The sequence below is a fragment of the Anabrus simplex genome, chromosome 12 (genome assembly GCF_040414725.1).
Source record: "Anabrus simplex isolate iqAnaSimp1 chromosome 12, ASM4041472v1, whole genome shotgun sequence".
Taxonomy (NCBI): Eukaryota; Metazoa; Arthropoda; class Insecta; order Orthoptera; family Tettigoniidae; genus Anabrus; species Anabrus simplex.
The window spans coordinates 12352666-12369918 of NC_090276.1; the positions used below are offsets into that span (position 1 = coordinate 12352666).

At 36.9% G+C, this 17253-nt stretch overlaps 1 protein-coding gene across 1 annotated transcript in view; it reads left to right on the top strand.

Moving 5' to 3' along the window:
* LOC136884399 (histone acetyltransferase p300-like) overlaps nt 1–17253 on the top strand; it is a 185372-nt gene that overhangs the window by 28993 nt on the left and 139126 nt on the right. Inside the window, 2 exon segments of the mRNA XM_068229923.1 lie at nt 5890–6032; nt 13343–13460. Of these exon segments, the coding sequence (XP_068086024.1) occupies nt 5890–6032; nt 13343–13460 (261 nt within the window).

Consider the following 17253-nt stretch of genomic DNA (forward strand, 5'->3'; position numbering starts at 1 on the left):
AAAATTCCTATATTAAACTGTGTATCGTCCTTCGGTTACAGCGAGCACCCTGTCACTGGCGTATCCGTTATTACAAGCGATTAAGCGCTCGCGATTTTTTCCGTTACCGATATTTATGCACCCCAGCGATGATACTGCATGCGATCGATTACCTTCGGCATCGTTTCCTTGCTATGTGCACTAGCGATTTCTCTCGTCGACATTCAAAGGCGATGTCGGAGTTGATTAGTAATATCTGTCGACAGCTGTTCCTTAAAGAAAATTCGAAATGAAAGAGAACATATTTTCGTAATAAATGCGTAAATAACGTATCCGATAACGGTTGTTAACTCGTTAAAAATTAAGGCTGACTAAATGACCGCTTAATTTTGAGGCGACATACTGCAATTAAGTAAGAATGGGATACACGTCGAGATATGGTAGAGTGCTTAATTGATTGCAGAGGTTAGTTTATTTTTTGTCGTGCCTTGTTAAATTACAGAAAGGCTATTATGAGAATTTATAGCGAGAAAGGTATAATTTCTCTACTGGCGCTTGAAGTGTGTTTTCATCATACGTATAGTACGGTTAAGTTAGGATACGTAACGCTGTTTGAATAAGAAAACTGAAACGTTTGCAACAAAATGCGATCGATCATCTTCGGTACGGTATAGTTTTCTCACTTTGAGCATTTGCGAGCTCTCTCGTTGACATTCAAAGGCGATGTTGGAGTTGATTAGTAATACCCAACGACTGCTGTTCTCTAAAGAAAATTCGAAATGAAAGAGGATAACACGTTTTCGTAATAAATGCGCAAATAACGTGGCCGATAGCAGTTGTTAAGCATAGATATCAAGGATAATTAAATAAAAAACCACCTATTCAATACTTTCCACGTTTAATGTGGTTATTATCTACATGATTTTATGTAGACTTATTTGGTCAGGTACATGTTTCACCCATTATTTTGGGCATCTTCAGCCTGTAAACAACCTTTAGGTCAAGGTTTGGGACCTTTTTAACCAATATAAACATACCAATATATACACTATATACAACATATACATTATATACAATATATACAAACATAAGTCAATACAGTAAAGTTTTTTGGTCCTAATCTATCTAATATGGAAAATGTCCAAAACTAAAATGGATCTTCTTTTCGGTGAAGAGGATTGCATATCGGGGTTTATGTGACCCCTATAACATATTAAGTTCTTGACGTATCGTGTCTGGTGACAGGATGTGTCGTTAACAATAAGTGGAGATTTGAACTGATTGTAGGTTGGTCAAGATCCGTTTCATTTTATTTTTAGTTTTGAACATTTTAAATTAACCAGAATAGAACTGCCAAGTTAAAACACATTTAATTTAATTTATATTTTCAATCTTGACCAACCTACAATCAGTTCAAATCTCCACTTATTGTTAACGACACATCCTGTCACCAGACACGATACGTCAAGAACTTAATATGTTATAGGGGTCACATAAACCCCGATATGCAATCCTCTTCACCGAAAAGAAGATCCATTTTAGTTTTGGACATTTTCCATATTAGATAGATTAGGACCAAAAAACTTTACTGTATTGACTTATGTTTGTATATATCGTATATAATGTATATGTTGTATATAGTGTATATATTGGTATGTTTATATTGGTTAAAAAGGTCCCAAACCTTGACCTAAAGGTTGTTTACAGGCTGAAGATGCCCAAAATAATGGGTGAAACATGTACCTGACCAAATAAGTCTACATAAAATCATGTAGAAAATAACCACATTAAACGTGGAAAGTATTGAATAGGTGGTTTTTTATTTAATTATCCTTGATATCTATGCCTAACGTCATCTTCAATACGGAACAATAATGAGAATTGTTACTTGTAAGCAGTTGTTAACTCGTTAAAAATAAAGACTGAAGTAAACGATATCTTAATTTTAATGTTATATACGGAAATTAAGAAAGTGATACACCTCAAGATATGGCAGAGTACATCACTGATTTCAGAGGATATTTAATATCTTCTCGCATCTAGTTACGGCTGTTTACATGCGTTTCAATTATGTTTTCATGATAGGCTACATATACGGTTAGGTTAGGTGACGCTGTTTGAAGAAGAAAGCTGAGGTGTTTGCCACAGAAATCTCTGGAGTGATGCCGTATTTCTACGATTCCAAGACTTTTTTTTTTTCTCAGAATCTCATGCGAAAACTCAAGGGTTGTTGCATTCGTGGCCTAACATGGATCCCACTGGCAACTACCGCAGTAACCACGCTGCTTCTTTTCACACGTGCACAGAACTCGTTGACAATAAACAACCGCCTCTTTACTACACATCACTAGCCGCGACAATCGTTGTACAGTGCCTGTGTGTTTCTCAAATCTGCAGAACTGTATCAAGACATGCGACCCTTCGAATTCTTAGAAAAGCCATGGCTACTCAGTGGCAGAGTCATAACGCGTCTATTGTACTTTACGCTTAATAAAGTTAAGGTTTATAGACAGCAGGAATATTTTCGTGATGGATAGTCGTATTGGAAAGATACGTGGAAAAGGTATTGCCGGCAAATTTTCTAGTCGATATTATGATGCTAATTTTAAGTTAATGTTTAGTAAACACTCAGAAATGTAGAATAATTGTGCAGCCGCAAGAAAATACGGCATAGGCCTAACTAAAGCCAATATTTGGCGTTAGCGTGAAGACAAAGAGCTAAAGCAATGCGTACTATACAAAAAAATCCAATCAGTGGTCCGCAACAAGGACGCTTTAAAGAAGTCGAAGATGAAATTGTGAGGTATGTGCACGAAAAACGCAAGGGCGGAATGCCCATAACGTGGCGCAATAAACTCGTTCGTAGACTTTCAACGGTCGCGATTAGGCCTATACATCACTAGCCGCTGAATTTGGCCGAACCCGACAAGCGAAATGTGTGTGTAGCGGTAGCCGGTTATATCTGATGCTGCGTGAAAGTAACAGTTTTATAGACAGCAAGAATAATTTCCTGATGGATCGTTATATTGTAGAGACGCATGGAACAGATATTGCCGGAAAATTTTCAACAAGTTCTCTTCGGTATTATGATGCCAATGTTAAGTTAATGGTCCTTAAACCCGCGGAAATAAAGAATAATTGTGCAGCCGCAAAAAAGAAATACGGCATGACGAAAGTCAATGTTCGGCGTCTAAAAATAGTCGAAAATGCGTTAGGCCTATTGTACAACAAGGCATTCATATGATTTTACAAACTTCTTTTTGAGCCTGATTTAAATTTTTTGAAGGAAAAAGTGGGGTTCATCTTTAATTCGGAGAAATACGGTATTATAATTTTTTCAGATGAAATTAAACATACACTTTCACGTAGTATCGGATTACGAAAAATAACAAACAAGTAAGCCGTAGTGTGGATATCATCTGCGGAAACTCAAGTTTTGAACAAACTGATTGTCGTTTCATACCGATTTCAAAGTGCATGAAGGGTTTTCCGACTAGTATACAAAAATACAAAGTATGTTACAAGTGTTTATTTATATATAGCCACCTATTCAATACAAAGAGATCTTTTTAGAAATTAAATATTATTATAAAATGTTAAGGGACATGTTTCGCCCATATTAAGGGCATCATCAGCTCAAATTCAAACCTGTATGGTGAAAATTCAGGATCCTGATTGCTCTTACAAGCCATAAAAAGAGGATATCATTATAGGTGTCAGTCTAAACATACAAAATATTAGAATGTCCTTGGCTAAATTATTAAATTAAATTATTAAACTTTTCTGCAACTAACCTTTCCATAACTGATTTACATCTTCACAGACGAAAGGACTTCACACCAAAGAGCTCTATCAACGTCGATAAACCTTCGACTTTCGTCCTTCAAATAAGATAAATACATCTACAGACAACTGAATGCTTTTTCCTTGCTCCCACAATTACGTAAGGAAGACTGTTATCTTATCATAACACATTCGACTTTCACTCCTTCAGCCAGTTAAATAGACTATAGGCAGCTGAACAGCCATTTAAGAGATCTATTGTCATATCACAACATACGATATTGACATCTGTAACAGTGTATCAGCTTTGCTTTTTCTTATCATCTTCAAGGAGGCACATTTCTGTTTCATTATAATGACTGAGCTGTTTACTGCCCTATCCCAACAAGTTTTTCAACGCTCCGGAAAGTATATTCATGTGAACTTATGACATGCAGCTTGATACTGCAATTTTAGCCAAGGACATTCTAATATTTTGTATGTTTAGACTGACACCTATAATGATATCCTCTTTTTATGGCTTGTAAGAGCAATCAGGATCCTGATTTTTCACCATACAGGTTTGAATTTGAGGCTGATGATGCCCTTAATATGGGCGAAACATGTCCCTTAACATTTTATAATAATATTTAATTTCTAAAAAGATCTCTTTGTATTGAATAGGTGGATATATAAATAAACACTTGTAACATACTTTGTATTTACGTACATTTCAATACGGACCTAACATGAGAATTATAACATGTATTGTATACAAAAATCGAATATAACGACAATCCACTATAGCGAGTAAATTTTTCGCTGTTATGAATTCTCGCTATAACGGACTTCTACTGTATTTTTCTGCTTGATTATACTTTTTCCTAGACATTAGCATGTACTTAGTTTTTGACTGATTAATCATCAGTCCCATCTCAGCCCCATATTTTTCTAGTTTTCTCAACTTCTCTTCCAGATCCAGTTTCCTCCTGGATAGCAAATCAATATCGTCTGCATATCCAAGGTCTGGTGTCACTCGATTAAACAATGTTCCACCAGGGTTGCTCCCTTGTGTTATTTGCACTACCCTATCCAAAGCAATGTTAAACAGAAGAGTGGAGAGTACATCACCCTGTCATAATCCTTGGTTAACTTCAAAAGCTTTAGATAAAGTACCCTCAACCTTTACTTTACATACTGTTGTCGTTAGAGTCATTTGGACCAATCTTGTAAGTTTGTTAGGTATTCCCGCCTCTTTCATTGCCTTCCATAACTGATCCCTTCTGATACTATTCTAAAACTATACATTTGCATATTATTTCAGCTTATTTGCCTGCTGTGTTTGTTATATGGATGTTGGATAATGTAACAGATGATCCATTTTGAAAAGTGGTGATTTTTTAATATTTATTCCTAATTTTCTATCGAGTCGGCCCCGCGGTGTAGGGGTAGCATGCTTGCCTCTTACCCGGAGGCCCTAGGTTCGATTCCCAGCCAGGTCAGGGATTTTTACCTGGATCTGAGGGCTGGTTCGATGTTCACTCAGCCTACGTGATTACAGTTGAGGAGCTATCTGATGGTGAGATGGTGGCCCCGGTCTAGAAAGCCAAGAATAACGGCTGAGAGGATTCGTCGTGCTGACCACACGACACAGCATAAACTGCAGGCCTTCGGGCTGAGCAGCGGTCGCTTGGTAGGCCATGGCTCTTCGGGGCTGTTGTGCCGTGGGGTTTGGGGTTTGGTTTGGAATTTTCTATCGAGACCAATTCTGCTAGTACAAGTTAATGAAATATGTCTAGTAAATCTCTAACTTCTATCATGACCTACATAGTTGCCTGGGTGGTCTCATTTACTACCAGTGTGATAACAGTTTTCTTTTACATCTAAGATTTCAGGAATATTGTCTTGCATCAAATTAAAATACTGGTGCTAGGTTTCAGCTTTCTCTCACACTTATTAAAGGACATTATGTGTTACTTAGCATGAGGCTAGCATAAGAATGTGGTGGTGTAAAAGTTAATACAAGTAAACGTAAAAATTTCAGAACTATTCCAATTAGTCGGTTAGTACAGTACAGATAAGTGAATGAGTTTTCCTTTCATAGGCATGCTGGACCTGGCCTTTAGGAATCTTTGCTTCTTCTTGCAGTTGTCTGCAGATAATCGTCTGGCTAGTCTGCAGCTCCCAGCTGGTTTCCAGCCTGATCAGGTAACAGTCACATCAGTTCAAGGGACCAAGGAATGGCACCAGTCAGTCACGCCTGATTTACGAAATCATCTAGTGCACATATTGTAAGTATATTAATTTGTTAATACCTCTACTGGCTTTATTCTATGGCTGGCAAACTTAGAAATTTCTCCTTTAGCCATTACCATTTCACTCCATATTCTGTAAATGTCTTTGATATAATGAGATATCCATTTTATTCTTGTAGTTCTTCCTCCCTTCTGTGGAATTTCTCCTGCTCATCCTTGATTAGTCACAAGAAGTTCATTTTTATTGTCCAGTAGTTCCACATTCCTTCATTTCTGGTTAACTATTCTGCAGATAACTTGACAAGATGACAAAATGTGGGCAGTACACAGGAAGGAGGTGGAATTCTTGAGATCTAATCACATTAATTCAGTACAGCTCTCTCCTTGGGCTTTCACAACACTTCGGCACTGACAGCTGTACCTTGCTATCTACCTAGCCCCCTTCTTGTGGCTCAACAAACTTAGGAAGACACAGACTGGAACATGTTCTCGTGTTATGTATTTATATATCACTAAGTATTGAATGGTGGAAGTATAAAAGACTCCAATTAAAGGATTAATTATTGTTCCCCCTGATTCTCGCATTGCTTACCCTTAAACAAGAAGTTAATATAAAGAACCACTTAATCGATAAAGTATCAGTTAGGTGGTTCTTTATATTAACTTCTTCATTATACTCATCGATACGGTCATGAAATGGACGACTTGTAATATTGCTTACCCTTGTCAGATTCCTCTCTTCTGAATGTCCTCTTCGACTTCCCTTGGTCAACTCCTATTCTTTTCCAGCCGCAGTGGTATAAGGTTTGTGAGGCTTGGACAGTCTTTCATTTTCATGCTTACGGGGCGAGTTGGCTGTGCGGTTAGGGGCGCGCAGCTGTGAGCTCGCATCCAGGAGATAGTGGGTTTGAACCCCACTGTCAGCAGCCCTAAAGATGGTTTTCTGTGGTTTCCCGTTTTCACAGCAGGCAAATGCAGGGACTGCACCTCAATTAAGGCCATGGTTGCTTTCTTCCCACTCCTAGCTTCCTGTCCATTTGAATGGACATCATCGTATTTCTTCTGATATTCATAATATTCGTTAATTGGCACTGAGACCCAGTGTCCAGCTAGATGGACTGTGTGGTGCTGCTATCTGTTGAAGAAAATTTGGAAGTATGAAACTATACAAACTATCAATAACGTGTTTCCAAGGAACATCATCAAGTGTTGTACATTTTCAATGGAATTATAAATAAATTAATGGCTCTAAAGTATGTGTATTGGCATAACATGAAAGTAATAACTATATATTTTAATAATTACTATGAGATTTTAATGCAGTTAATTGATTAAAATACTGATTAAAATGTATGTCCATTTTATTGGACATGGGGACATGGTACGGTTATTTGTTGTTCTGCCTTAATCTCAACTTTTATACTGTACTCTGATGTTTTAGTAGCCATTGTAAGATTTTAACCCAATAAATAGACGATGAGCAAAAGTAACGTGGCGGAGATGTGAAAAGTACTTCTGCATCACTACAAAAAACAGCAATTTCTCAGAGTTCCATAAAAAGTGATGACTGTTACAAGGGTTAAATCAAGTCATAAAACCATATTATCATGTGCTCTATGTAATATTTGTTCTTTTCATTGGCCAGTATTTACATTCTAATTGAAAATTAAAATGAAAATCCACAGTCTGTTTCCAGTCATGCGACCGTGTCAGCAAATGGAATTAAGCCCCCCATCTAGTGGCGAGGACTGGAAATGTGCTGGCTGCCAAAGCCTGTCACACTCCTGTGAGGCAATGATTAATGACTTACTGAAGAAATGAAATGATAGTGTAGAGTGTTGCTGGAATAATTGATGAGAGGGAAAACCGTAGTACCCGGAGAAAAACCTGTCCCGCCTCTGCTTTGTCCAGCACAAATCTCACATGGAGTGACCGGGAATTGAACCACAGAACTCAGTGGTGATAGACCGGCACGCTTCTGCCTGAGCTACGGAAGCACATTCTAATTTATTATTTTAAAGTATCCATTACAATAGCAAGTATTACCGAGCTCGATATTTGCAGTCGCTTAAGTGCGGACAGTATCCAGTATTCTGGAGATAGTGAGTTTGATCCCCACTGTCGGCAGTCCTGAAGGTTTTCCGTGGTTTTCCATTTTTACACCAGTTAAATGCTGGGGCTTTACCTTAATTAAGGCCACGGCCGCCTCCTTCCCACTCCTAGCCCTTTCCTGTCCCATCGTCGCCGTAAGACCTATCTGTTTCGGTGCGACGTTAAGCAACTTGTAAAGCAAAAAAAAAATAGCAAATATTTGTAGCACCTATGTAAGTGACTCTTGTCTTCTTTCAAATTTTTTATTTTAATTTTTGGCCCACCAATGTCTTGTATCACATTTTGTTGTTTGATGTGTATGCACGCCCCTGTATATTTACACTATTTCCCTTTATTTTCTGTAAATTGATTGATATCTGCTGAAATTCAACAAATAGTGGAATATTACAAATTGAGAAATAAGTTCTCTTACATTTTAACCAAAAGAAGACCCATTGTCCATTTAAATGGACGGTCTTCATTTAAGCCCTTGGGCATAAATATAAAAGAATTACTCCGTAACACTTTTTATTAACCTATTTCAATAGTCTATATATACAAGTTTCATCAAAATATTGCAACCTGTCCTATCCTGTCCTCGTCATAAGACCTATCGGTGCTGGTGCGATGTAAAGCAAAATTGTAAAATAAAACATTTTGATGCCCCCTGTTGCCTTTCCCTTTCTTTTGCCGCTATCTTCAGTGTGCAAAGTCTCGGACCTCTTCAATTTTCCTTTTGACTAGCGTTGCTAGAGGATGTTTGCCCAGGTGTGCTTCGTTTTAAGACATTAATCAAGACAGCTATTCACGAACACAGCTTTGTGGGCTTGCTTCCACTTGGGAATTCTTTGTCCCAAGCACTCGATTTCTTGACATTGCCTTTTTTTTTTTTTTTTTTTTTAACATAGACCCCACCCACATGGATGTATATAAATCTACAGCTACTCTAAACTGTTCAACATATATCGCACTAAGTTATGTTATACTGTACAAAGAGCTAAAGTCTAGCAATGACCAACTGAAAAATACACATTACTGAAGAAATTCCAAAGATTGTGAACTTTACCTAATACCATACTTGCTGAGTGTGGTAGCTTAAACATGTGGTGAATAGAGTTTGTGCTAAATTGATATGGTGGCAGCCTGTGATCGACTGGAAGTTTCTGTTCCCACACAACCAGTAGGCAATGTCAAAATGTTCATTAACAACTTATAATGTTCAGAGCATAATTTGATGTCTACAGTTGTCATTACCCTTTGTTATCATTAGGGGGCGGATTTCTATGACAAGTCATATTTTTCCCTTAACATTATATCTTATTGTTTTCTATTTTCAACACGTTTCCAAGCATGAAAATCAAAATTAAACAGGATTTATTGGGCATATAAATGCATATAACTTTTATGGCATATTTTGAACAAAATATCATTATAATGGCATATTTTGGTAATTTTCATTTGAATTTCATTTTATAAAAATCAGAATAAGCTCTCGAAATTATTTTTCAGGATAGACTGGAATATACTACTGAAGAACCATTCTAAAGTACTGTATGGAATGTTTCCAACGGGTAGGAGCTATTGTTTGCTAGCTGGGTCAATTCCTGGTAACCGGGCTATTGTTTACACGGAAGCAGAAGTAATTCTGCAGTTATTTGTCATTGTTCTTATCTCTCTCCTTCGCCCTTCCCTCCTCCACCTTCAACACACTGAATGACCTTGGTCATTAGGGAGCTTCAATCATTCACTTCCTTTCAATATGCCTAAAACGAAAGTCTCAATTTGTGGGAAGTTGCGAAGTTTTGTTCGCGTGTTCGGTGAAAACATAATCAGTACGGATGGAGTGATATTATTCTGTAAATTTTGTGTGGTAAAAGTTACTGCCGAAAAACGCTTCTCTGTGCAACAACACTGCAATACTGTAAGATGGGGTTACTTTGAACAATGGTGTAACATTGAACAGTCTTCCTGGAAATTGTATTTACTGTTATAAATACTATTGAAGAAATATATTAAGGTAAATTTCTGTTTGGGATATTAAGGATATGTGTTTTGAGCACATTGGTACCACTGGCTGCAGTTGTTGGCAATTGTATATTCTTTGGTTGGTGTTTAAAATGGCGGGTAAATTTGATTAATTTTTTCACATGTGACTACTTTTATGCACTTGAAGGTATGTATCGACTTTGATCTTCAGAAAACATTTGTATCACAGTTTTCAATATGTCCTTTAAACATAATATATATGATTTTTTCAATGGATGTACATATCTCTTGGTTATATCAGAAAATATTTATTCGGACATTTTCTGACCTAAAATGGGGTAACACTGAACACTGTACAAAGTTACCCCAAACACAAAAATTATTTTCTACTGATAATGCCTTTCTTTTTATCTGAAGCTTATTGTTGATCTCCTCTACAAAGTGTGACTGTAGGTGTTGCAAAGTAGATTCGTTATTTTTTCAGTTCTAAAATGCCAAGGAGATACGTCCGTAAAGCTCATTCCCGTCCATACAAGAATCGCTCTTTGCAGAATTTGGAGGAAACTCTGAATGCTCTCACGAATGGCAGAATGACAATGAGAATGGCTAGCACACATTTTTCCATTCCCGTAGGAACTAATAATAATAATAATAATAATAATAATAATAATAATAATAATAATAATAATAATAATAATAATAATAATAATGTTATTTGTTTTACGTCCCACTAACTACTCTTTTACGGTTTTCGGAGATGCCGTGGTGCCGGAATTTAGTCCTGCAAGAGTTCTTTTCCGTGCCAGTAAATCTACCAACACGAGGCTGACGTATTTTAGCACCTTCAAATACCACCGGACTGAGCCAGGATCGAACCTGCCAAGTTGGGGTCAGAAGGCCAGCGCCTTAACCGTCTGAGCCACTCGGCCTGGCTCCGTAGGAACTCTTAGCAACAAAGTGAGAAACAAACACACCAACAATTTTGGGTTTTTTTACTTTTCAGCTAGAAGGAACTGGCAGTGTACCAGAAAACCCTTCTATAGACAGTAATGACCCCAAAGATTTCATTCAACAGTGTTCCATTCTTTTGATTTATGAAAATGCTTGTGAAATATTTTACTACCTTTATTTTAAAATTTCAGCTTAAATTACCCATATTTGCATGGTATTTCCTCTTAATGCAGTATTATTCAATCACCAATTCCATTTAAAAACAATCTTGTTGATCAAAGTTACCCTCACAGAGTTTAACCTTGAACTGGAATAAAAAAATAATATTTGTTCAAAGATTGAACACTGACTTTTATTTTGATTATATATAATAAATACAGTTATGATAAATTTTGATATGCACAATCATTTGAGGTCCCTAGTCCCCCTACTTGGCTGCACTGATCCATTTAAAATAATTAAGAAAATTTGAGGGGTTACACAATAAAGTTTGAATGTGTTCAAAGTAACCCCATTTTATGGTACTGTAAAACATAAGAATTGTGTAACTAGATATTCTGCACTCGAAAATAGGCAACGTCTGCTATTCGAAACCCCGACATCAAGTTCACAGTGTTCACAATTTTCACAAGATCTCTGCAAGATGATGGTTTCATCTAATATTCCTTTAAAGAAACTTAACAGCCGAAGCTTCAGACAGTTTCTTGAAAAATATACAAAGCATCCTGTTCCCAACGAATCTACTCTCAGGATGGACTATCTGACCCCATGTTATGAAGAGATGTTGGATATTATAAGACAGTGAGATATGTGTTTCAATAGACGAGACCACAGATGTGGATGGAAGATATGTAGCAAATGTGATCGTTGGCACGCTGAAGGAAGACCGGCCTGGAGATACATTCCTCCTGACATGTGAAGTGCTAGAGAAGACAAAACATTCCACCATTGCAGTTCTCTTCGACAATTCAGTGAATCTGTTGTGGCCAAATGGGGCAAAGGGGAGCACATTTTTCTATTTGTAACTGACGCTGCTCCGTATATGGTGAAGGCAGCCAAGGGACTTAAAGTGCTATACCCGAAAATGTTACATGTGACATGTCTTGCACATGCCTTGCATAGGGCAGCTGAAGAAGTTAGAAGTAGCTACCCTGAAGTTGATAAATTAATATCGAACTGTAAGAAAGTGTTTGTCAAAGCTCCACTTCGCGTTTAGAAATTTCAAGGAGAAGCACCTTCACTACCCCTACCTCCCCAGCCAGTTATAACGCGATGGGGGACTTGGCTTGATGCCGCAGTGTACTATTGCAACAACTTAGATGTCATGGAGAAGATCGTGAAGTCTTTTGACCCTGCAGAATCGTCCTCCATAAAAAGCACTCAAGATTTATTTTCAAGCAATACATTAAAAGCGGACCTGGCTTACATAAAGTCCAATTTTAATTCTTTATCTGGAGCAATCACGCAACTGGAAGTTTCAAGTGCAGAACTAAGCGATGCACTGGATGTTGTAAAGTGCATTGAACAGGAATAAAAGCATGCAAAAGGAACAATAGCATCTAGGGTGTGTAGAAAATTAGAAAATGTACTGGAAAAAAATAGTGGACTTGTGTACCTGCATGGAATAAGTGACATTCTTTGTGGAAACTCTTCATCTGCAGATTTCCAGGAATTTTCTCTAAGTGATTTAACTCTATTCACGTACGTTCCCGTTACATCATGTGATGTCGAAAGAAGTTTTTCTCGCTACAAGACGATACTCAGCGACAAAAGGAGGGGTTCTCATTCAACTATCTTAAGTGCATGTGGCATAAATTGGAACAATTCTGATAAGGGAGACTAGATCAGGTATAAAAGTTTCATTCAAATAACATATGTTTTGTGTATAAATTAAAACTGATTGAATATTGAACAGTGAAAGTAACTGTAGTCTTTATGTCTTCCACAGAGTCTGTCCTTGCCTAGGAGTATGCAGTGTAACCTTAACGAGTTCATGAAATATTCATCATTTTAGTTGATTTTGGGTTAAGGATTTCGAAGAATTAAAAAATTTTAAACTCTAAATTAATTGCAGCCTGTAGCAATTGTAATAAAAGTGTTTCTATGTAACGTAGATGCTATTCATTAAGTCATATTTTGAATTTTATAGGTCATATTTTTATGTTTTTTAGGTCATAAATGCATACATATTTCATACATTTTTAGGTCATAGAAATCCGCCCCCTAGTTATCATATACATTACTTTCTTTTCTTTGACTCTGACATTTTAAATCTATTGAGAATGAGCTTCTAACTGATCTTGTTTTGATCTTTTCAGAGTACAAGCAATCTTTCCTACTCCTGATTCACAGGCGATGATGGACAAGAGAATGCACAGTTTTGTTGCTTATGCTCGCAAGGTGGAGGGAGATATGTACGAAATTGCTAATTCAAGGGTAAGGCATCGTTCATTGTAATTAACATCTTTGCATGCAGTAATACATACCTATACCATGTATACACAAATATAATCCACCATTGTACAAACCCTGCACTCTAATTTTAGGAAGGGATATTCAGATTTTAAAAAGAAATCTAATTACTATACTGTAGCTTTGTTACTAAAAGGTTTTCCATATCTGACTATCAAAGCTTATCAACCTTAAATGGAGCAGTCTCTGATTTACAACTACGGTTGTTAGCCACAGAGGATATTTATTCCCCCGCCATTAATATGTGAAACAGACGCTCTTGGGGTACCGCCACTAACATGTGGAACCTTTATGCCCTTTATTGCCTCAAGATGTTTATTTTTTGGCTGTAATTTTACGGCTTTAACTGCAATGGACTGCTGCAGATTCCAAATTATTTGAATAGCACCTTTATGGCCAGTCACTCTGGCTTTATCCTCTTCCGCCTTCACAGCCGTAGGGAAACCATAACATTGCAAATGGATCCTCTTCTGCCTGTTTTGCCATTGGGCACATTACCCTATACTACAGATAAAAATCAACAGGCAGAGAATAGGAAGAGTGATTCCAGGAGCAGAAAGAAAATTTCGTTCAGAAAGGATGAAACAATATCGGGCTGACAAAAAGAAGAAAATCCTCCATAAACCTGATTAAAGTAGTCCCATGTTGGTTAAAAAATTAAAATAAATAATAATATAGCTTTGTTATTGTTACATATTAATAAAGTGGAAGTCTCTTCTAGCCATAATTCACAATGGTGAAAAATGTGTACGCTATAGCAGATTGTCCTTGTATACAATATTTCGTAAAAGCCAAGAATATATATACAAAATGAAAACACACTAAAATCGGTATTAGACGATAATTGGAGCGTGTAGTTTTTAGCATTTGTGATAAATGTGAAGTATGTTGAAACTCTGTCTGTGTGCGTCTTCATCTTATATGACCCGTATGAGTGGATTTTAGCAATTTCGAATTAGCGATGAAATGCTAAATTATACAATTTATACAAAATTTTAGCTTTTATATGAAATAAACGTGTATATTTTTACAAATGATGCATTTTCCTTAAAAATAAGCTATATGTTGTAATTCATTTCAGGGGAAAGCATTATTACAGAGCCTTAAATCTTTCATTGTGTGGAATATCTTTCAACGGCCAAAGAGCAGTGCATAGAACAACCAATCAAACAGCTTAATGCACTTTCAAGCACACACATTCATTCTCTTTGTGATCATAATCAGTTATTCTTGACATAGGTGTTTTTGAGTAGTAGTTCTGAAGTATGGTAGCGATTTATTGTCTGGTACCCATGGGTAAAACCAAAGTGACGATGAAACAGCGTGGTGAGAGTTACAAATCGGAACATTTTTATGTGATACAGATAGGCCTATATTGATGTGCCGACTTTGCAGTCAAAGACTTGAATGGAAGAGGAAAGATGTTTTGGAGTCCTTCCTTTGCCTCGGCAGCACTGCAGTGCATTTGGGCCCCCACGAACAGTGTCGATGTAGAGAGGTTTTTTAGCAAGTACAACATGATTGTAACTGATAGGCGGTTGCGAATGATGGAGGACACTATTTAAACAATTGGCACGTTTGTACTTCAGTAATTCAGGGTATCCACCCGTATGGAAAACCTGGGAAACAGGGAAATGTCAGGGAATTAGATAATTAACGAGAAAACCTGGAAATGTCAGGGAATTCAGGAAAAAATCTGGAAATTCATTCTTCTGCCAGATAAAATTGACATACCGTATTTATCCGTGTAATACAAACACATTTTTCTAGGGCATGTCTTTTATGCCAGGAATAAATTTTAATGAAAAAGTGTGTTCTCAAATGTGAAGTAATCAATAATATCAATAGCTATATGATTGATTGATCGAATTTTCAATGTTTTGATCTGCTACTTACTATTGTTGGGGAATGGTGAGCTTGATGAATTAGACCTATATTGCGTTCACAGTTTTTTCCAGTAATGTATCCAGACTCTGAAACAGCTTCGAAAGTTCAACTGCACAGAACAAAAGTTGCATGTATGATCACTCATGGTTTGGCTCTCTATTTCCATGAACAAGTTCTTGAGATGGGTAGTAAGTGCACACATCTCACCATTGGGTTTGACGAGTCACTGAATAAAGTTTCTCAGATAGGCCAAATGGAACTTGTAGTTCATTGTTTCAATCCTGATACTAATGAAGTATGCACTTCTTATTTTGATTCCATGTTTCTTGGTCACTCTACCTCCTCAAATTTGTTAATGGTTTTTTGCAAGCACAGCAAGGACCGTATCTAAAAAAGATTACAAATTTCAGTGGATGGTACAAATGTTAATAAAATGTTCTTTCAGGGTTTTGGTAATTTATTAGATGATCTAGATGTTCCTATTTTGTTGAACATTGGATCTTGTGGCTTGCATAGTGTGCACAATTCATATAAAATGGCAGGAATAGAAACCCAGTGGAATATTGCAGAATTTCTTCGTTCTCTTCACTTCTTGTTTTGCTATGCTCCTGCAAGTCGTGCTGATTATATACATTATTCAGGTTCAAACGTATTTCCTTCGAAATATTGTGCTATAAGATGGCTTGAAAATTTTCAAGTCATTGAACATGCTATAGATATCCTACCTAATGTCAAAAAATATGTGGAAGGAACAAACCGAGACAAGAAAATCCCAAGCTGTAACAGCTTCAAAATAGTATCAACTTCACTTAAAGATAGGGTTCTTAAGGCCAATTTGTCATTTTTATTATCACTTGTTGGAGATTTGGAACCATTCCTAAAAGTTTCAGACAGGTCTCCCATTTGCATCACTCCTTTATGAATCTTTCATTGATGATAAACATCATGACAAGGTTTGTTAAATCTGAGTCACTGCAGTCTTCAGAAGATCTCCTAAAACGTATTTAGACAGTAAAGAAAATCTTCTGCCTGCATCTAAAATTGACATAGGTTATGCTGCTAAAGCAGCACTTCGTGGCAATCCTGGATTAAATGATAGAGATATATTAGTGTTTTGCATAGATTGTCTAAGAGGAATGGTAACTTTGTGCAAATAGTTATTGGAAAGGTCACCGCTGGCATATCGTCGTCAACATCTGCAGTTTCCAGCTGTTGGCCGTATCTGCTCACCGCTAGCATATAAACTGACTAAATTAATTTCGTGTTTCGATCCAAGTGTAGCCAAGTAGCCTCTAAGCAGCAGACTGCTAAGGATAGCTTTAAATGCCTTTGTTGAAAATAAATGGATCTCGGGTAATGAAGCCATTCATGTACAAAGGGAGTTCACTTCTGTTCGTGAGAATGATACTTTGAAAGAAGTGAATTCTTTGTATTCTAAAGACGAGAGGTTAGATCACTTTTGGCTTCGCACTGTTCTTCCAATAGTACATTTGAAAACAGAAAAGTTGGCTCCATTTCTCAAAATTATACTAATATTGTTTCATGGAAATGCTTCACTTGAATGTGGTTTTCCTGTTAATAAAGAAATTATAGTAGAGAACATGCTACAAGTATCCCTTGTAGGACAAAGAATAATATATGATTCTATCCCAAACCCTGGTGGAATTGAAAAGGTCTCCATTAATAAGAACATGCTCCATGCTGCAAGGAGTGCTCATGCTTTGTACATTCAAAATCTAAAGGAGAAACGTGAAATATTGGAAGTAGAAGATTCTTTGCAAAAAATAAGAGAAAGGCCGCTTTGTTGCTGAAGGAATTAGAAGAAAAGAAGTGGAGGGTGATGGCAGAAGCTCAAGTCGTTAGTGGCTAC